At 42.8% G+C, this 21,611-nt stretch overlaps 1 protein-coding gene across 2 annotated transcripts in view; it reads left to right on the top strand.

Annotated features, from left to right (window-relative positions):
• Positions 1-21,611, top strand: part of JADE1 (jade family PHD finger 1) — a 58,146-nt gene extending 36,535 nt beyond the window's left edge. The window contains exons 6-11 of one of the 2 annotated variants that reach the window (XM_008584969.1): positions 2,751-2,962; positions 6,119-6,286; positions 7,498-7,614; positions 11,076-11,597; positions 15,871-15,988; positions 19,705-21,611. In XM_008584969.1, coding sequence (XP_008583191.1) covers positions 2,751-2,962; positions 6,119-6,286; positions 7,498-7,614; positions 11,076-11,597; positions 15,871-15,988; positions 19,705-20,615 — 2,048 coding nt within the window. In that variant the 3' untranslated portion in view covers positions 20,616-21,611. The remainder of the gene's footprint in view (positions 1-2,750; positions 2,963-6,118; positions 6,287-7,497; positions 7,615-11,075; positions 11,598-15,870; positions 15,989-19,704) is intronic. The other variant, XM_008584970.1, reaches the window with a different exon arrangement.

Genomic DNA, 21,611 nt, shown 5'->3' with positions numbered 1-21,611 from the left:
TAAGTATTGTAGGCATGTAGGAGAGTAGGACAGCTCCTCGCTGCCTGGGTAAGCCAGGGCCGTCATAGCTTCAGTTAGTGTCGCAGCATTGGGCTCTTGAGAAATTGGCTTGCCCAGCTGTGACAGATATGCTGAGATGGATTCAGAGTCCATGTGTGGCTTGTAGAAGAGAGCGGCTGTACCGAGAGGGATGTGTTCCGTGGAGGCAGGGCTCCTCATGGCTCGGCACCAGGGATTTCCCATCCATGCTTGGATCTAAACCCCCACATTTATTTCCCTTAGGGGAACTGAAGCCCAGGGATACTAAATGACAGAAGGGTCTAGTCCCCACTGTTTTCTGCTCTAGTGTTTCTGTTTTTTTCCCTCTGTGATGACATTCAGATTCCTTTTTCTTTTGTTGCGGCCTGCTGTTTCTCAAAATTAATCCTACTCCAGCCAAGGACACTTTTTTCCAAGCACATCACTTTTTTTTTTTTAACCTCAGTGATTTTTCTTAAGGCCTGCTCCAAACCTGAGGTGCTTTTCCCCCTCTGACCTGTTTAGCTCTGTCCTGGCTTCCTCCAGTGAAACCTCATCTTACCTAGGTACCCCACGCCCACAATCTCTTTTCTGTAAGATGTTCATTCTAGTGTTTGTAGAGGTTGGATCTTCTCTACCTCAATTACTTGTATCTCAGGCTGTCAAGACTGGGGTGGCCCATCGGTCTCATCTTGTGTGCTAATCCTGATTGCTAAGGGTTGCCTTGAGGGTTGTGATGAGTAAGACAGTGAGGTCCAGTCTGGGCTCAGTGTGAAGGACCATTGAGGCTTGATTAGCATTTGTGCCATGAGTCCAGGCATGGACTGTTTATTTGCAATCTAGCATATAGGAAATAAGAGATGTTTGGTGATGGTAGATTTCAAAGCCTTGAAGGGTGGAGACTGTATTTTCTTTTGTGTGTGTTGCTCCTTGGAGTCTACCACAGTGTCTGGCATGTAGTACATGCTTGTCCTGCCAGCGTACTCAAAAGCCTGTTGAGTGGGAACAATAGTGTGGACTGAGCTGTGAAGGTTGTCATTTTCTACGTGTCTGGTTTCTCAGGTATTTTGGCAAGGTTGATTTCTTGCCTCTTGGTTCTTGCTTTAGGTATTAGTGGCCAGAACATTAGTACAGGCCTGGAGGTTATTTTACAGAATCTGTTTTTAAAGATTTCTTGGAATTGAATACTATATTTTAACTTCATAGAGGATAAAGTTCCGTTTTATGAAGCAGCTTTATAAGACCAGTGTAATACACTTGACTGACTCTAGGTGTCCTGTGTTAAGTCAAAGGACTCAGGCCGAAGATTCTTGGGGCTTTTGTGAGTGAATGGTTTAAATAATAAGAACTGGGCTGATTCATCAGATTTAAATACATTGCCGAATACTTTGGCAGGATAAATTATGTAGCTGTATAACATGAATTGAACACATGCTTAAATATGTTTGTCTTAGCTGTTTTTGTCTTTTTTATGGCAAAAATTAACTATAGGGCATAGTTTTGTACTTTCCAAGCCAGTGACGTTTTCATAAATGGTAGGAGGAATTGGGATGAAAAGTGCCTGGCTATGGCAAAACCATCTCATAGTTAAATAGGAAATAGGGTGGCTTTTTTGCCTTTTAAAAAAAAATATTTTATTGTGCTGTGAACAGATAAGTATTAGTAATTGATTGATTGTTTATTTATTTATTTATTTTTGGCAGCTGGCAGTATGGAGATCCAAACCCTTGACTTTTGTGTTACAACACCGCTCTGTAACCAACCGAGCAGACTGGCCAGTCCCCAGGGTGGTTTTTTTGAATATGTGTTTAGGGCTTATCACAGTGTCAGCACTAAGGTGTTATCCAAATGTCTAAAAACTTGAGAAGTTAATTTGATGGTTTAAAATTTTATGATAACCCATATACATTGTTGTAGGTGCTAATGACTTTCCATTGTTTTTTTTGCTGCTTAAATGTCCTGTTTGAGTATTTTTTATAATCTGTTTTTTCCCTCTCTGCACAAGTGTTTCCATTGTAGGAAGTTTGAAAAGTATCCAGAAATAGAAGAAAGTAAGAGTCTTATCCCAACACTAGCTATAACCACAATAACCACTTGAAATTTATTTTTGACCATTCTTGCGTAAGAATGCATTTTATTTGATTCACAAAGAACTATCTCTTTTGCTCCAGACATTCCCTTGTGTTTCAGTCTTTCACGCATTTACTTAACTATTAATTTCAACTTAGTAGAATTCAGAGGGCGAGGGGAAAGGTAAACCAGTTAAAAACATTTTAGCGCTCACAATGAAATCTGTTTTCAGAACACCATTTTAAGCACCAAGAAGGGAAAGTTTTTAAAAATCACTCAAACCGTAATATTTGGTCATGGTTCTGAAGTCACTTAACATATTAGTTATGTGTAATAACTATAATGATTTTACAAAACTGTGTATATATTTAATATTCTTGAATTTTTTCAGGATTTATCTTTGGCTTTTTATACTACACTACGTCTTCAGTGCTGGACCGTAAGGAACAAACTTTTGCCTGGAAGACTCTGCCTTCTAATTTAAGGATCCTTCCTTGGAAGGATCTGAGAGTCATTCAGTAGAAAATCTGGGGGTGTATTTATTTATAATATTTTTTATCTATTGTAAGTTATTTATAAGCATAAATAAACTGATATAGTTTTATCCTGCTGTTTACCAATATGGATTTATTGAAGTAGGTTTTGTGGCATTTTTGCTTCAGGAATGCCTGAACTAGATGAGTACACCATGGAAAGGGTCCTGGAGGAATTTGAGCAGCGGTGCTATGACAATATGAATCACGCTATAGAAACCGAAGAAGGGCTGGGTATTGAATACGATGAAGACGTTGTCTGTGATGTCTGCCAGTCACCTGATGGCGAGGACGGCAACGAGATGGTGTTCTGCGATAAATGCAACATCTGCGTGCACCAGGTATGTAGGGCAGTGAGGCCAGAGAGAAGCCATCTGGAGCATGAGCCCACTGCCCCGAGCCCAGATTCTTCTTCCACACAGGGTCCATTTCCCCCCTATCCTGAGAAATGTGCCCTGTAGACAGCTTTCCCCCCAATAGGTTCTTAACTGTATTAGAAGCGTGGCTTGGCTGCTTTTATAACCAGAAGTCTAGGATCCTCTGTGGAAGTTGTCTTTCTTTACGTAGTATTTTTTTCTTATTCATAAAACTCAAGTTTTCTTAAGAAATAATGACCCCCTCTGTCCTGCTTCAATACCTGAGGTATTAAGAGCACTGAAAACACAAACAAACCCTAGAAAAGGTGGTTTGTTTGCTATATTAGTTTGTTAGGGCTGCCCTACTAACAAACAAAGTATAACAAACTGGGTGGCTTAAAACCACAGAAATGTACTTCTTGCAGTTCTGTAGGCTAGAAGTCCAAAGTTGAAGTGTCGGCAGGACTGTGCTCCCTCTGAAACATTAGGGAAGTCCTTCCTTGCCTCTTCCTAGCTTATGGCACTTAGCTGGCAGTCTTTGGCCTTGCTTGGCTTGCAGCTAATTGCCTTCGTTGTCACGTGTTCTCCCTGTGTCTGTGTCTTCACAGGGCTGTCTTTTTAAAGGACACCTGTCACACTGGATTAGGGGCCACCCTACTCCAGTGTGATCTCATCTTAACTAATTACATCTGTAATGACTGTTTTTAAGTAAGGTCACTTTTTGAGATAGTTGGAGCTAGGACTGCAGAATATGTTTTTGGGGACACAATTCAATCCATAATATTTGTTAGTACATGTTAGTATATAAACTGAGCTGTCAAAGGAGACCAAAGCAGCCTCTTGTCTGAAAGGTTACTTCTTGTCTTCCCTGATATCAGTAGGATTTGGTGGTTGCTACCATCCATGGAAAAGTAAATCCTTTGGCTTCACTGAGGATGTGTACTGGGTAATTTAAAAAGTTTACAACAGTCTTAGTGCCTCGTATCTCTTTTATTTATTTTTTAATGCAGTAGTGAAATAATTTGGATTTATGTGGGGGCTTGTGCCCACATAAAGGCAAATGCTGTCCTGAGGTACTTTCTTTGAATTCACCTGTTGATGATGAGATTTATTTATTTATTTGTTTATTTTTTATTTATTAAAAAGATGACCGGTAAGGGGATCTTAACCCCTTGACTTGGTGTTGTCAGCACCACGCTCTCCCTAGTGAGCTAACCGGCCATCCCTATACAGGGATTTGAACCTGTGGCCTTGGTGTTATCAGCACCACACTCTTCCAAGTGAGCCACGGGCCAGCCCCGATAATGAGATTTAAAACAAACTTGAAAGAAAGACTTGTGTGGAATAGTTGCTTGGGTGACCTCTCAGGAAGAAAGATCGGGTTTGCTCCATGAAGTTCATAATTACCATTTCTTTATAATTTGTTTGCCCCTTGTGCTTTACCTCTGTCTGAAGACTTCACAGCTGTGGCCTTATCCCAGTTCACCTTGACAAGATTTGAGACCATAATCTCTTGCTTTAGTCATGTTATAGCCCATCTTGTAAATCTGGATTTTCAAATTGTTGAGGAAGCTTCCTTGGGATAGTAGAGATTGCTATGGTGGTTCTCTTGTGCTGTCATCATGAGCATTGTTGACTTTTTGTTGCTGTGCTTCTTGTATTTAGTTGGATGACTTTTCAGTCTTTTACTTATTATTTATTTTTCCTGTGAAAAATATTTTTGAAAAAAAGGGTATTGCTTTTAAACTGGCGAAACCTCCTGTTTTATAAATGTGTTAACTGATGCCAGGGCAGGGCTGTTTAGGGTCTCATGGGTTAGTGGCAGAATTGGAACTGGAGCTTGGGGGCTTTGGACACCCTCTTCCCCAGCTTCTTTTCTTTCTGCCATACCACGATGTCTCTTTTCCTTACATTTACCTAATGTTTCTTTTGAGAAATCCTTCATGGCTTGTCTTTAAAGCATTCTTTATTTAATCTTTTAAATTAGCTTAGATCTGCTTTTCCAGTAAAAAATAAAGTTATCTCTTCACATGTGACTCTCTACAGTGCTGGATATAGACCTCTAGTGTTTGAAACCTTAGTAGTGTCATTTACCTCCATTTAGAAAAAGTTTTTTTCCGGTAAGTCTGTGTTGGCAGTGGCTTATTCGTGGCACAGGCATAACACCCCTAGGCTGCAACCTTCGTGGTACTCGACTTCACTCAACTCTCATCCTGTGGTTTCCTTTTTGCATCCTGGGTATTCAGATTGCACAGCGGCTGTGTTTTTTCTGTCTGGAGAATCAGAGCTATGTTACTGTGACTCTTGACTTCCTGCCTTCCAGTTCATTTAAGGATAAAGTTCTGAACAGTTTGGTTTTTAAGTGGCTCACTGAATGTGCTCCTGGTACCACTGTGGTTTTGTTTCTTCACTTATTTAACATTTGCCTTTTCTCTTCTAACTATCTTAATTACTTTAGTTGTAAAAGCCTTGATTTCTGCAGTTTATGTCGTCTTGTGTAATTTTGCCATCTTGTGCAAAACAGGCTTTGTTTTAAATATCAGCTAAGGAGACCAAATTCTCTCTTTGTCTAGAATGTCTCCTTATTCTGCGTCTGTTGCATTCACTTGGGAGAATATGGGTATCTAGTTAGAGTTGCTTAGCCTGGGGAATGAGGACGCTCCTTAGTTTGTTTCTCCTTTCCACTGCTATCTCATTTGATAGCTTTGGGAGACTCTCAACTGCTTTGTGTTTTTTCCCCATACTTTGTATCCCTCCCCCATCAATAAAGCAGAGAAGATCCCCCACTTAATCCTATAGAGTGTTTTAAGTATTTATTGCTCAATATTTAGAAACTTGGTATAGATGGGTTTTGTAGCAGCACAGCAAAGCAGATTTTTTGTAAACCTTTCCATCCTCAAGTAGGAACACCCTCTGCGAAATAAATACGTATCGTATCTGCAGAGCTCAGATACCTCCTGAGCACTACTCTGAGGCTTCCTGGCATTTTTCCTGAGGGGAGAGGGTCAAGTGGACATGGAAGAGTCTACTTTGGTGGTGATTCTGTTAACATTTTTCTAGGTGTTTTAAAATTAAAAGGTCTAATGGGAAGAGTAAATCTTTTCTTTTTCTTTTCCTTGGGGTTGTGCTGTTGTTTTACAGGCGTGTTATGGAATCCTCAAGGTACCAGAGGGCAGTTGGCTGTGCCGGACATGTGCCCTGGGGGTTCAGCCAAAATGTTTGCTGTGTCCCAAGAAGGGCGGAGCTATGAAGCCCACCCGCAGTGGCACCAAGTGGGTCCACGTCAGCTGTGCCCTGTGGATCCCTGAGGTAAGTTTGGTTCTTAATAGCACATTAGCCCAGAAGGTCCCAGCTTTTAACTGAGATTGGGTGGCTGGGTGGGGAACCATTCCTAAATAGGCAGCATTGTAGCTGATGACTAAAAAGACCTTTTCATGCTACCCCCTTCACCTCCTCCAACTGAATCCCAAACGCACTGTCCTGTCATGGTGTGGAAATTGTGGAAATGTTACCTGGAAGCAGCAGTGAGGTGGACTCTAGATTGGTGGTGTCCAGGCTTTGCCTCACCTATCCGTCCCCATAAGCCTGTCCCGGCTATGGCCTGGGTGTGGCTGTGCCATTCCCCAAGGATTGGCTGTAAGTCCTAGTGCTTGGCAGGCCACACACACGGCACCACCGTGGTTAAAAGAATCACTGCTTTAGGTCACATTTTTGCAATTTTTATTTAAATTCTTACTCAGCCATAACCTTTTTAATTTCAGGTCTGGTCTAATTTATTTCAAGTCCCAGACCTTGACTAATTTAATTTGCATGGCTCACTATGAGAATGTCATTTGTGATTCAAATTTCAGCATTTTTTGGTGTGTGATTTTGGTACATTTTTCCTCCTGAGGAAAATTATCTGGGGATGATATGGATTGAGGTTGAGGTTTCATGATTTGAGTCTTGGTAGCACCGGATCTTGTGGTTTGCTATTAACAGGATACAGTTCAGTGATCCAGGCTGACTGCAGAGGCATTTTTCTTTGTTTATCTTGGTAGTTTTCCACTCTGAATGATGTAATCATGTTTTCTGACTGAAGAAAATGGTTTTCTTCAGTGGGAGAGATTAAAAATAGCTTATGTTTATTCACTCCATTGTTGACCACCTGTTTAAATACATCTAGGATGGATTTTTAGTCTTGACCAATTCCTTGCAGGGCCAGAGGTATAGCAGATTGCATTGTCCTGATACATAAGAGTCTTTGCCATTAGACACTTGAGTGAGAAGTGAAGACTCAGTTATCTGAGTATTTTTACAAATGGGGATGCCTGTGTCACATGGGGACTGGGCTCTGGGTTCTACTGCCACTGGCCCAGAGCTGGGACCCTGTTGCTGTCCTGATGCTTTTAAAGTAGGGTTTGCTTCTTCTAGGAGGGTGAGTGTCCTTTGCCACCGTCTAATGGATCTTAAGTTTCTCATGTCCATGTTCAGCCTCTGACGGCCTGTGCCACCCTGTCTTGCTATTTTTGGACCTCTAGGTGAGCATTGGCAGCCCCGAGAAGATGGAGCCCATCACAAAGGTGTCTCACATCCCCAGCAGTCGATGGGCGCTAGTGTGCAGCCTCTGCAATGAGAAGTTTGGGGCCTCCATACAGGTAACTAGCTTAGTAAGAACAGCTTCATATTCCTATCCTGTGTTGTAGGGAGCAGGATGAGAGGGCTCTGTGAATTCTCAGAGAGTTTGGAGAGAGAACTAGTGTGCAAGCAGCAGGGCGAGGTTCCTGAGAGATGACGGTAGCCCAGCGTGAACACCTTTAGTTGACTGGTATTCTGTGTAATCAGAACTCGAACTTTAGCAGTCACTGGTAGTTAGTTAGAAGTCCACCTGAGCCTGGTGCCACAGCTTCTTCTTTCCAGAGGCAGACTCTTCCTGGGAAGAACTAGAGTTTTATAGAGACATTCCTTGACATGGCACTTGAGAGTTGGTCACCCTCCCATCTGCAGTCACAGACTTCTGAGACTGCTGCTTCCTGTTGTGCGTGCACCTGTTGGCATCAACTGGGCATGCTGATGCTTTCATATTTGCAAAAACAGAGACTCCTCCTTGGAGCACCACTCGATAGAGGAGTGTCCACGAGGTGCTGCACGAGATGCTCTTTGCATCAGTTGTTCTCTGATCTGTGCACAGTCTGGATATCTGGTTCTTTATGTCCCTGTATGTGTGTGTGTGAGAGAGACACACACACACACAGCACACACGTATGTAAAAATGTTGCCTGCGCTTGTATGTCCACATACAGACACGTATAGAAAGTCACGAGATGGGTAAAATTTAAGGAGAGAATGTAGATGGTGTGGTGTGTTTTTTTCATGTTGTCTAAAACTCTACCCGAGAAGTTAATTTCTGGCCTCACATTACTGAAATTTAGATGATCATGATTTGGAATGCTGTGTGTGGCTGATGTGGGCCCTAAAGGTCGAGTCTGACTCTTCCTCTGGAATGTACCAGTACAGGCTCTTCCTCAGTTTCCTTTTGAATTCTAGGAGCAGAGGCAGGCACTGTTTTGGGGCAGCTTCTCTCTCATACAGAAAACACAACAGCACAACACAGACAGACTCCATGAGCGTCAAACTGCCAGTCATGGGTTTTAAAGAAATGACCTCATTTGGCAAAATCAGTTTGCATTTTGCCTGATAAATATTTCTTTTGGTTAGGTACCTACCCACTGATTGGTGGTTTTAAAGTTTTTCATTTTTTTACAAGCCAAGTGGTTCTGTTTTTCTTCATTATCACTTCTACTGGTGTTGGAGAACGCAAAATGTAATAGAAATATTCAGAGGGTGGGGCATGAGACATCTGATGGGATTTGGCTGGCGATCTTGAAAGTAGTAAGGATTTTTTTGTAAATGAATAGCATCTGTTTAAAATGTGACACTCACCTCTGGCCTGAGAGTTGGATTGGGGAAGGAGAATGGAGGAGAGATAAAAAAAGGCATGAGAGTGTGTGTGTGCGTGTGTGTACACATGTGTGCACTTGAGGAAAGAAGCTGTGGCAGACCCAGGAAAATGGAAATCATTTTCTTCCATATTACCTGATGATGTTGTTCTAAGCATAGAATTTCTGCCCTTTCCTGAGCATGCCAGTCCTGATCCTTAATTGATGTTTAAAAGAGGTGGGCAAATGGGATCTTTGTTTCTCTTTTGAGGAGAGACAATATAATGACTTTTTTGTTGCTGTTGACCTCTTTTTCCCAGAACATTAATTTGAAGGAGATGAGGCCAAGGAAAGCTGATGATTTTTCATATCTTCACAGAATGGATCGATTTTATTAAAAGAATTTCTCTATGAAATGTCTGCAGCTGCAAAGGCTCTGGTTTACGTTTCTGTAACATCTGTTTGCTGAGTCAACCTGAATAGGAAAACCCAGAGGAAGGCCATTTGGCGTCTTTACAAAGTCCTGTATAAATATTCTGCTGCAGCTCATTTCTCTTTAAGGTTAGAGTGCTTGGGTTAAGTGTAGTTTAAGCCAAACACAGATAGTGTCTCAGTCTTCTGTTCCCACTCTTACTTCCCACTTGGCTGCATGCTGCAAGGGAGGATGCTTTGTCTTTTAATGACAGGGGCCAGGTGTGTGTGTGTGTGTTCTGCCACCAAAGCTGATTTCACACATTTCTTGGAGTTGTGGTGATTTATAGGTAAAATTACAGATTTATGTTAGTTCATGTGCTTTAGGTGTTTGTAATGGGGGAATGGTGAAGGGAACTGGATTTTCTGTACTTCTGAGTAAAAGAGACTTTATAGTAATGAAGGAATCATGGCTGGTGGTGAGTCACCTCTTAAACACTGAAATGACTGGGGGGAAAAGCCCCACCTCTAGCTTCTGTCATCCATAGTTATGTGATTCAGGGTCTGTTGAATGAGTTGAATTAAGCTTTTCAGTTGGCCTGGAGCCACTGGATTCTGCTCTCTGCAGCCCTGGCATGCCCCGGGGATCACTTGGCCTCACAATACAGTGTTGCTTTTAAGGGACTGGCTTCAATCACCACGAGGAACCTCCTTCTGGGGATTTGCACAGCAGCAAGATCAGATGGGGCAAAGTTAATCATTTTGCTCCTGCTAGGCCAGGGGCTTGCTGTCTGGATCAAAGGCACTAAATTGTAGCCCTGTTTAGGCAGTGAGAAGAGAGGTATTTTGTGCAGCTTGATGACACCTAGCCTCTAGGCTGACCTCCCTGTGACCCACAGGAAGTGGGTCCCTCATGGTCCTGCCACCACTCTTCAGTTGCCAGGTTTGGTGTACACAGATCTCAGGGCTTGGGGCTCTCTGTGGAGTCCCCCAAACTTTCTGCTGCCAGTGGAGCTTCCTCACTGGTGTGGAGGCCTTTCCCCATCCTTCCTGTGCTGGATTCTTCTTGTCTCTTATTCTTTTCTGCTCCTCTCAGGTTTTTATTCTCCTTGAGCCATGACCCTTAGTGCTGCTTTGATGAAGAGTACCATTTATTTTTCCACTTGTGTTGGGACTCCCAAAACTCTGGCTAGTGGTCATTCTTCCTGAGGAAATTATTATTATTATTTTTTCAAAAAAATTTTTTTGGCGGTTGGCCAGTATGGGGAACTGAACCCTTGACCTGGTTTTACAAGGATGCACTCTATCCATCTGAGCTAACTGGCCAGGCGCCCTGAGGAAATTCTTACTCAAGGTTTTATATAAACCCTATAAGAAAAACCAAATCATTGCCTCAAAGTATATTCTGCATATTGAGCGCATGTTCTTTTGTTTATGATCTGAGTGCCACGCCCCCTTCATCTCCACCTGCGTTTGTATAATTGTGTCTGATTTCAGAGGGGATTTGGATGCGGCTACTTTTCTAAGAAGGTTATGGTTTGGTTTATGAAACCTTTCAAATGAAGAGTTTCCTTAAATCCCAAGTCTCACCTCATTTAAAACACGACTTGATCTGCCAGGGTTAATCCATGTAAAACTTTTCTGTCACAGCACACGCTTGAAGTGTGGCTCTGTGTGTGTGTGTGAGAGAGGGGGTGTCTGGCACTAAATGCTTTGGTCGTTGTTGCTCCATAATGGTCTTTTCTCTTGTTCTCTGCATGTTCTCCCAGTGCTCTGTGAAGAACTGCCGCACAGCCTTCCACGTGACCTGTGCTTTTGACCGGGGCCTGGAGATGAAGACCATCTTGGCGGAGAATGATGAAGTCAAGTTCAAGTCCTACTGCCCGAAGCATAGCTCACACAGGAAACCAGAGGAGAGCCTTGGCGAGGGGGCTGTGCAGGAGAATGGGGCCCCTGAGTGTTCCCCCCGGAATCCACTGGAGCCCTTTGCCAACCTTGAACAGAACCGAGAGGAGGCCCACCGGGTGAGTGTCCGAAAGCAGAAGCTGCAACAGCTGGAGGATGAGTTCTACACCTTCGTCAACCTGCTGGATGTTGCCAGGGCCCTACGGCTGCCCGAGGAAGTAGTGGATTTCCTGTACCAGTACTGGAAGTTGAAGAGGAAGGTCAACTTCAACAAGCCCCTGATCACCCCAAAGAAAGACGAAGAGGACAATCTAGCGAAGCGGGAGCAGGATGTCTTGTTTAGGAGGCTGCAGCTGTTCACGCACCTGCGGCAGGACCTGGAGAGGGTAATGATTGACACTGACACCTTATAGTGACTTAGACAAGAAGATACAAAGAGGCGAATGCTCGCCCAGAGCAAGAATTGTTAGCCAGTCGTTTACTCTCAGACCCTTGTACACACTGCAGCATGAGGTTGTGTTGGTTAAATATATTTATGGGCTGGTAAACTCATTGTACACATGTGTAAGACTGCCACAGAGTGGGGAGCTTCTTTGTGATTTTTTTTATGAACACTTTCCCTTAACCTTTACTGTTCGGAAAGATCAAATGGGGTGTATCTTTTTCCCTCCCTTCATTCTACAACTAGAGGGAAGTGAGCCCCCGGAATATGGCCAAGGGGTTGACTTAGAATTGTTTACAGACTGATTTAGAAAACCAGAATAGATTTAATTTATGAGGGAGCAGAGGTAGGAAAATCTCACGTTCAATCTGGGGAAACACTTCCTAGGTGCTGGTGATGGGCTCATTTAGTAGAGCTAAGCACTGCCTCTTACTGGCCCACCCTCGTTTCTTGGCCAGTTCACAGGGGCATTCCCAGTACTGTCACGGAGTAGAGCAGGCTGTGGGTGCTGGTGTGTGTGCATGAACTGACATACACATGCATGTCTGTTACAGAAGATACTCCTGGCAGTGAGGTGCTAAGTCATCACGGAGGCTGTGTATATATATTGTGTGTGTGTGTGTCCATCTGTGACTCTGTGGCATGTCTGTGTGGGTGTGGGTTGGGACTCCTGGCGCACAGGGGCATCAGATGTGTCTGAGGAGCCCTCAGTTGTTTATCACACCACTGGGCTGCTGAGAGTGGTGGCTGTGGGCTGCCTGAGCCTCAGCTGCCAGCACTTCCTTCAGCTTTGTGCCTCCCCGATTCTCCATTACCTTTGGAGTCTCAGTCTGGACCTCCCTTCCTCTACAGGAATAATTAGGAGTGGGCTGTCTTCCCCCTGGATCTCCTGTCCCTGTAGGTAGTTTCTGACTGAAGCTTGCTAATTGGGGATGCATCTTCTGCATCAACTCCCCTGACTTCTGGCTACCGATTAAATTCATTAGTGTGAAAGGGATGGGACTGAGGTTTTCTGGCCTGAAGCAGCCTGACTGAAAGGCACCCAAGTGGCCTGAAACAGTTAACACATCTCCCCCAAGCTTGCACCTCACTTATAAGTGGGGAGTGATTCACCTGCCTGGGAGAGAATCTGATTCACAGATGATATGAAATGAAGAGTGTAGGCAAAGAACAGGGATAGACCGTAGTACTGAACCAAAAGATTCACATCTCACAGAGACCTGCATGTCTCTGTTAGAGATGGCATACAAGTGAAAGTATTTTTAAGTACTCATTAGAGTGCCTGTTAGTTCATGACTGTGATGATCCTTCCCAGACCAGATTAGGAGTCTGGGAAAGGCGGCAGATTCAGGCTGAGGGGAGGCAAGAGCCCAGCAGGCTTTGAGGCTTTTGTGCTCCTACACGCCCCCTGGTGGTGAGTGTAAAGAAGACCTCGCCTCTCAACCACATGTATGTGTGGCATTTTTGTTAAGAGATAAGAAAGAGATTGAGAAGGATAAACTGGAATCCTGGTGAGAAGCCATTATCCTAACCCAACAACTGCTGTAACTGGGGTGCATGAACTGTGGAGTCAGATAGTCCTTGGAAGGGGAGGATGAGAAGTCTAATGTTTGGACTGTGTTTGTCTCACAATCACCACAAAATAAAAGTGTAGAAAATGGTTGTGGTGTACTAACTCTTTTCTGTACTTAAAGTTACTCAGATTAACACGCACTTAAAATTAAATCTAAACATTTTTTTTGGAGTCTTCACTGTTCCTTTTAAGTAGAACAATGCCAATGATGTGTGAGAAACAGGGAATAAATCAGGATTTGTGTGTGTGTGTGGCATTCCTTACATATTCTTTATTAAAAAGACTAAAGATGTTAGATAATTTAGTGTTAGTTTAAAACAGGCTTATTATAATAAAAACGTATTTCCCATGAGGAAAATTTGCCATGAGGCCTGTGATGATGGAGGCTTTGAAAAACTGAAATCTCTGCTGTGCCCCAGAGAGTTGCAGTTCTTTGTAATTATGAACAAGTGTATCAGGCCGAGGGTTCAACCAGGTATGGTGACAATAATAACAAATCAAAAATTTCATTTACCGCAAACTTGTTTTCTCAAGGACGTCAGTGTTCTGCCTAATTCACACAATATCAGTTCACAGCAGATTTTCTTTTTTTTTTTTTCCTTTTTGTCTTTTAAAAACTGGTGTGTGTTTTTCAAAAGTTTTGGCTTTGTGAGATGAGTCTAAGTCTGGCCCCTTATTTTTGAACTTTCACTCTTAATCTCTCCTGGATGGAACAGTATTTATCAAAGAGAATAGTATGTTAGCCACCTGCATCCCCACCTTGGTCAGGATTTCTATGAGACACCTACTTCTTGGCTTGGGGGTGTACGGCTGTCAGAAGGAACTACCTTAGGCTGAATGACACCAACGTAATATTTACTCTGAGACGGGGAGTGATTTTCTTCTCAATTTTTTAATTATAAAGTATATATTTTTTACAAGCAGTGTTAGTAACGTAAGGGATTGATGTAGAAAAAAGACAGAAGATCCTGATAGTGAATTGGTTAGGGTTGAGAGAAGCCCGATTAGGCGTTTTCCTGCTTTAGGACAGATTATACCACGATGCAGTTGTAAAAGCTCATTGACCCCTTTTTTGTCTTCATGCCTCTTGTCCTCTTGCAAATGAGACTGCCTTCACCACAACTGGAATTGTTAGGGTTCAGAAAGGACTGAAGACCTTAGGGGAGGTGTACTTAAGCCAGATTGCAAAATCCCTGTGTATGGCTTGTTTCTGTACTTACTGAAAGAAAAGGATATTGACCTTTGAACCTTTTTCATTTAAAGTAAGGTTACAGGGGAAGGTATTACTCATAAGGAAGGTGTGATTTTTAGGGGAAGATAGGCATGCCATTGGCAATGGGAGCTGAGGGGGATACATGGTCACTTGTCACTCCTGCCACTGAGATATTTAGGTCTTGTCCACATCTTCCTGAGGAAAGGCTTAATTGTATGTCTGGTGAGTTGCGTTTGACATTTTGTGTTTTCGGGCCCATGTAATCGAGTCAGGTTTACCAGTATTAGATTTTAGGACTGAAGGATTAAGGGTGTTTAGTGAATTATTCTTTAAATTTTGTTTCTGGGCCGGCCCGGTGGCGCACTGGATAGTGCGCCGCTTGGGAGGCGCGGCGGCGCTCCCGTCCGAGGGTTCGGATCCCACGTATAGACCGGTTCCCGCTCACTGGTTGAGCGAGGCGCGGGAGCAACACCGAGGCTTGCGATCCCGTTGCTGGTCCCCGGTCCGGTACGGGGGCAACACTGAGGGTTCGGCGCACTCTCTAGTGCGCCACCGGGCCGGCCCTAAATTTTGTTTCTGTATTGAGCTGTGATAGGTGGTTTTAAAAATGAGGAATCAATCTTAAGTTTTGGTTACTGAGTATTGGTTAGTGAGCGTGTACTTGCGGTCCAAAGCAGTCTCAGCACTTGGGTCTTTTCAGTTACAAATGAACCAGGATGAGGGCAATATCAGTTTTTCAAGTGGTAATACAGAGAGCTGGACTGGTGATGTCGACTTAGCAAATCATTGGCAAAGTGGGAAGGAAGTTCCTGAGGCATTCACACACCTCAGAGGAATACATGAGCTGCTTGTGAGCTCCAGGCACTTCAGAGTTCAGTGTCCAGTTGACAGAGAAATTTAGTTGGATTCTTGGTGATCATTTGGTCTTCTAGTGGGCCCCATGCAGGGGGTTTTTCTGTGATGGCTTTGACCCTCAAGATGCTTGATAAAGTACAGCAGAGGTGGCTTCTGAACTGCTCTAAAGATGTTGACAATAGTATTAATGGAAAGAAGATATTGGTGGATGGTAAGCAAAGTCCTTTGGCAAGAGTTAGCAAGTCTTGACTTGGACACCAGTGGCCTTCTCTTTGCTAGGATGGGCTGGGTGTGGTGGAGAAGCCAGGGCTTTTCTTTGAGTTCTGTAGGTATTCCTCCCACAGTCTAACCTCTTCTGTGTTGCTGCTACCCACATTGAGGGTTATATGCAGGATCCTTGTTATCTTCCCAAAAGGAAATTAGAGATTGGATAAAATGTTTAAAGTACATTTTGATCTCAAATGTTTGTCAAGGCCCCTAGTAGGACCAGTTTCTCTCAGGTAAAGGAAATAAAAAAGCACCAAAGTACTGTTACAATGTATTGCTTACTTAGAATCTTTATTCTCTACATTCTAGGTTCGGAACCTCACTTACATGGTGACCCGCAGGGAAAAGATTAAACGATCTGTGTGCAAAGTCCAGGAACAGATATTCAATCTTTACACTAAGCTCTTGGAGCAAGAAAGAGTTTCAGGTATGCATTAAGCACTGGTAGGTCAAAATATAGGGCAGTGGTTTGTAAGCCTTAACATTGTTAAGGAAAAAATAATCATTTCTTTAATTTTCTTTTATTTATCCTATATAAGAACTTAAGAAGCACAGTCTTCCATATTTAAAGAATATCTTCAGGCATTTGAGGCATCGTGGTATAGGGGAAAGAGCTATGAATGTGGCCTTAAAAATATGGGTTGAATCTTACTTATATCCTTTACTTATGGCTGAACGCAAGCAAGTATTGATTCTGAGCCTCTCCTCACATGTAGAATGAGGATGATATCTCATACTACCTCTTGGAAGTTTTCAAATGAACCAGCAACTTACGTATTACAAAGCACTTCCTAAATGTGTCATGGGGACACCTAAACAGATTTATAGATTATCTAGCCTTTGGGTCTATTTGTAACATGGCAAATATATCTTAATTAAGAAAGTAATTAAGACACATGTCCATTTTTATATGACATTCACAGTGGACTTTTCTTGGTGTAGGTGGGATTTTGAGTATTTTTGAAATTGAACACCAAGTATTTACTTAGTGCCTTCTATTTTTACATTGCTCTGGGTTAGGCAAAAAGAAAACTAGCACATATACTTCCTCCACTTTGGAGAACACGTCAGTTACTTGAAGATTGAGTGCAAAGTCGGACAAGTTGTTTGGCATCTCTGGGATTCCGTTCATCTATAAAAGAGGTTTGGTCTAGAATCATGACCTAAAGTTCCTTTCAGCACTAGCATTCTCTGGTCATAAACTCCAGAACCTAGGTAGTAGAAGGGTTTCAGAGAGGGAGATCCGCTGAGAGTGTATCAGACAGAACCATGGACTCATGGTGCACAGGTAGGTCTTAGGCTGGACTCCTGTGGGAAATGGTGAGCATCTCTCTCCTGCCTTGAACTGCCCTGTAAGGTTATAGCAGCAACATTCTTGGTGCTTGCATTGGACAGAGAGTCATAGTTGATTCATTCTTTTATTTTTTTGCCCTTTTGTCTCTGTATCTAGATTATTACAACACATAGAAACAACAAAGAAGTTGTTATAGCCTGTTATGTTGAAATCCAAATTCTGATTTATCTATAATTAACCAGTTATATGTGACCAGAGGTAACTGGATCAGCTGAACAAATAGAGAAAGGCTTAGGGAGTTTTTTTTTTTTTTTTGTCTTTTTTCGTGTCCGGCAACGGACCGCAACCCTCAGTGTCGCGCCCGTACTGGACCAGGACCGGCAACGGGATCGCAACCCTTGGTGCTGCGCCTGCCCCTCGCTCAGCCAGTGAACGGGAACCGGTCTGTATGTGGGATCCGAACCCTCAGCGGGAGCGCCGCCGCGCTCCCAAGCGGCGCACTGTAGCAGTGCGCCACCGGGCCGGCCCGGCTTAGGGAGTTTTTAATGATATTCTTGAGGTGTATTTAATTTTAATGGCATTAACGTATTGATATTATACTAGATATTTTCTTCCCCAAATTAAATATTTTCCAGATGTATGAAGTGTATATCATTACCTGGAGCTTGGGAGCTTAGTAGTAAAACTTTTGAAATAAATTTTTCAAAGTGAGGTGTCAGGTAAAGCCAGTTTGATTCAGATTCCTTACTTTAAAGTGAATTTCATGTCTTCATCATTCCAACTTGAATACTACTAAAAGGAATCTATTTTATTGCATGCCTTTGTGTCCTATGTAAACAACCCACATGGAAGGCTGTCTGGTGCAGATCACCCAACTTCCAGCCAGCAGATGCTGAGCTGATGTTGCCTGGGATCATTCATGCAAGCTGTGCCTGTGGAATTGTGCCATTGGAGGGCTTTCTGTAACTTTTGCTATGTAATGAGTAATACTTATAAAAATAAGCTGTAAAGAGCATTTTCTTCTGATTTCACTTGAGTCATTTTTCATTGATATTGCAGGCAGCCTTTTGTACTTCATTGCTGAGGTTTTTCATTTGGTTGAGCGAATGGGATTCTTAACAAGGTTAGGAAGTGTTTTGTGTTACCAAGCTGTAATGTAGATCTGCATTCAGAAGTCCTACTGCTATTCCCGAAAAGAACAAATCCTCCCTTCATTCTGAGATGAGAACCATACTAGGTATGATCAGTTGAAAGTGACATCTTCCTGTGGGATACTATGGGGAAAGCAGTTGAAGTCCTTTAGGATGCCTTTTTTCTTTCCTTTTCCAGTTCTAGACTTCCTATTCATGCCTGAATTCAATCCTGCCTTGTAAGATAGATGATTCCATGTGAAGCAGAGCAGATGACTTACACGTGTCATTCAGGGCCTATGTTTTAACCTCTGTTGTGTGATTCTGAGAGTAGGTCAGGTCAATCTGCTGAATGAAAGTGTCCTCAGTGGAAATAGTGCTTATGCGAGTCACAGTCCTTCCACATCAAGCAGATAGGAACCAGAGTTCAGAAAATGGCATTCCCTCCTTACCTTTTTGTTTTCCTATGATAGGTGATTTAGTAAAAGAAATATGTTAAGTGTGGGGTGAAGGCTGACTCTAATGAATGATTCTTGACAAAGCAGGTATTTCCAAACCAGCAGCTTATAAAAACCCTCTCCTGTGGTCACAGCAGTTCTGTGTTCAGGGTTGCTTGCTCTGTTCTGTTTGCTTGCAGTGTCCATGTCTGATGAGTGGCAGGTTCTCGTATGGGTTCTGTCCTTGTCCTCTGGGCCTGAACCTTGTTTTCCTGGTCGGTCATATCTTATAGGAGACAGAAAAACTGAGAACTGTTCTCTGTAGATAGATGCTTTTGAGGGTCTTGCAGAAACATGGTCCTTCCAATGAACTCCAGTGTGTTTACGAATTCACCCAGTTTTTCAAACTTGGGGTTACAATTCATTAGTGGGTTGAGATGAATTCAGTGGGTTACAGTCAGCATTAAAAAAAAGTGAAATAGGATAGAAAATGTCAGAATGAATATCAGGTGATGAGGGTTAATATTATTTCATGAAATGGGAGCATTTATTAGGTTATGCTGTGAAGTTTAGTTCTTACTGTGATTTGCATCAAGAAAGTTTGAAAAACACCAATTTAACTTATTATCAAGTTGGATGACGATTCCATTGAATCCCACAAATGGATTTTGCATATTATAGATTTTGGATATAACATATTATGGATTTTGCATATAACATTTTTTGAACACTTTCTGTGTATCAGGAACTATTTTAAACACTATTTATTTCACATATTTACATGTATTTATCCTCATAATAACCCTGTGAGGTATAGACACTTTGGAGAAAGTAACTGAGAGCCCCAGCCACTGCCCTTTTGGTGCTCCCAGTCTAGTTGGGGAGGGAGATGACCGGATTTGATTGAGGCACATGGGACAGTTGCTGTTCTGTAACCAAGTAGAGGGAGCAGAGGCAGCCACTGGTCAGCTGACTGATTCTGCGCAGATTCCCCTTTGAAAATCAGATCAATTAATTTTTTTGAAGGAAAGTGTGTTCCTTGAAAAGATACTGTTTCATGAAAAATTATTTAGAAAAAGTAGTATATTGAAAATGCAGACAGAATGGATTCTTAAGGCAAGTCCTATCTTTACTATAAATACCAAATTTTTACAAAGCGGGTGGTTGTATTTTGGACTGTTGGGTGGGAAGTTTGCATAAATCGGGTCACACTAAGGTCTCAAATTTTATTCTTTTGAATTTGCTTCTGCTGTAATTTTTATTTGTGGTTTTATGTTTATAGGTGTGCCTTCTTCTTCCTGCTCCTCCTCCTCACTGGAAAACTTGCTTTTGTTTAACAGTCCTTCTGTGGGCCCTGATGCTCCCAAGATAGAGGACTTGAAGTGGCATTCTGCATTCTTCAGGAAACAAATGGGTACTTCCTTGGTTCATTCACTGAAAAAGCCCCCTAAGCGAGATCCATTGCAGAATAGCACTGGGAGCGAAGGCAAAACCTTGCTAAAGCAGCCAGACCTATGTGGTAGAAGGGAGGGGATAGTGGTCCCAGAGAGCTTTTTGAGTTTTGAAAAGACCTTTGCAGAAGCACGTTTCATATCAGCACAACAGAAAAATGGTGTGGTGATGCCAGACCATGGGAAAAGAAGAGACAATCGTTTTCATTGTGATCTCATTAAAGGAGACTTAAAGGACAAACCTTCTAAACAGAGTCACAAGCCTCTCAGGTCCACAGATGTGTCCCAGAGGCATCTGGACAACACTAGAACTGCCACCTCCCCTGGAGTGGGGCAGTCAGCGCCTGGCACAAGGAAGGAGACGGTGCCCAAGTGCAATGGCTCCCTAATCAAAGTAAACTATAATCAAACTGCAGTCAAAGTGCCTACAACACCTGCCAGCCCTGTGAAAAACTGGGGAGGATTCCGGATTCCAAAGAAGGGGGAACGGCAGCAGCAGGGAGAGGCCCATGAGGGGGCCTGCCACCAGCACTCAGACTACCCATATTTGGGTTTAGGTCGAGTTCCAGCCAAGGAAAGGGCAAAAAGCAAATTAAAATCCGACAATGAGAATGACGGGTATGTCCCTGATGTAGAAATGAGTGACTCAGAGAGTGAGGCATCAGAAAAGAAATGCATACATGCCAGCAGCACTATCAGCAGGAGGACAGACATCATCAGGAGAAGCATCTTGGCCTCCTGATGAAACAGAGGTGGCATGGGAAGCCCTGCACACTTGTCGCTGGGTGTGCTGGGGGAGAGCTCTGATGCGGAGATGAGCAGAAACCCATACTCCTGAGCTACACAAACAATTTTACTTGCAATTCAGATCGAAATTTTTTTTTGTCATTTATAGATCATTGTTGTGAGAAGTTTGTGTGATTTGCAGCTTGTTGAGGAAACAGAAGAGTAGATTGTAACCATAAGACACTGCTAACACTAGAACTGAACTAAACACTAAAATGAGAATGAAATAAATAAGTTTTAAGGAGGGCAAGGCTTAAATAAGCCTCATTAATTTTTATTGCCCTCTACATTCTTCCCAAAGCACAAACTTGGTTACCTGAATATACGGCATCAGGTAATGGTTCTTGAGAAACCCTCATGTACCATTTATACCCCATAAAGCTTATTTTCTAGGACTGTGGTAGATCTTGAAGTCATATTTATATTTTGGCCCACAAGGCTGTTTTTGTTGCATTGTAGTACACAGGCAGCAGCTCTGAAGCTTCAGTAACACTAGGGAATTCATGTGTAAATATAGCAGTCAGGGAAGAGAAAACTTTTTAAAAAGGTCATTACTGGAAGAGCTGAAGGGCCAGGGTCGAGCTGCTGCAGCTTGGAGATTTGTAGTGAATGTGTAAGGTCCTGCTGCCTGAAGCTTGTGAGTGGGTTGCGGATATAAGATTGGTGACGAGTGAAGCTGTTAGGATAGTTCTATCTGTAAGAAAGGGCAATTGAGGTCCAATTTTTATCAGTACTCTAGACCTTCCTCTTCCCTAACCACTGGCTCCTGGGCCAGCTTGGGATTTCCCTGGCCATTGGCAATACCTAGCCATCTGGTTTCCAACAAAACAATGGCTATTCAAGTTCAAGCGATGAACTTCTAGACTCTGGTGACTCATACTTCCCAGAGCCAACCACTAGTGCGTATGTCGGGGAATCCGGGCTTCCAACATGAACGGATTCCTTAAGAAAA

Source organism: Galeopterus variegatus, unplaced genomic scaffold, assembly GCF_000696425.1.
Source record: "Galeopterus variegatus unplaced genomic scaffold, G_variegatus-3.0.2 Scaffold3413, whole genome shotgun sequence".
Lineage (NCBI taxonomy): Eukaryota > Metazoa > Chordata > Mammalia > Dermoptera > Cynocephalidae > Galeopterus > Galeopterus variegatus.
The sequence above is the reverse complement of the archived record's forward strand: the minus strand, read 5'-3'. Positions and strand labels throughout refer to the sequence as shown.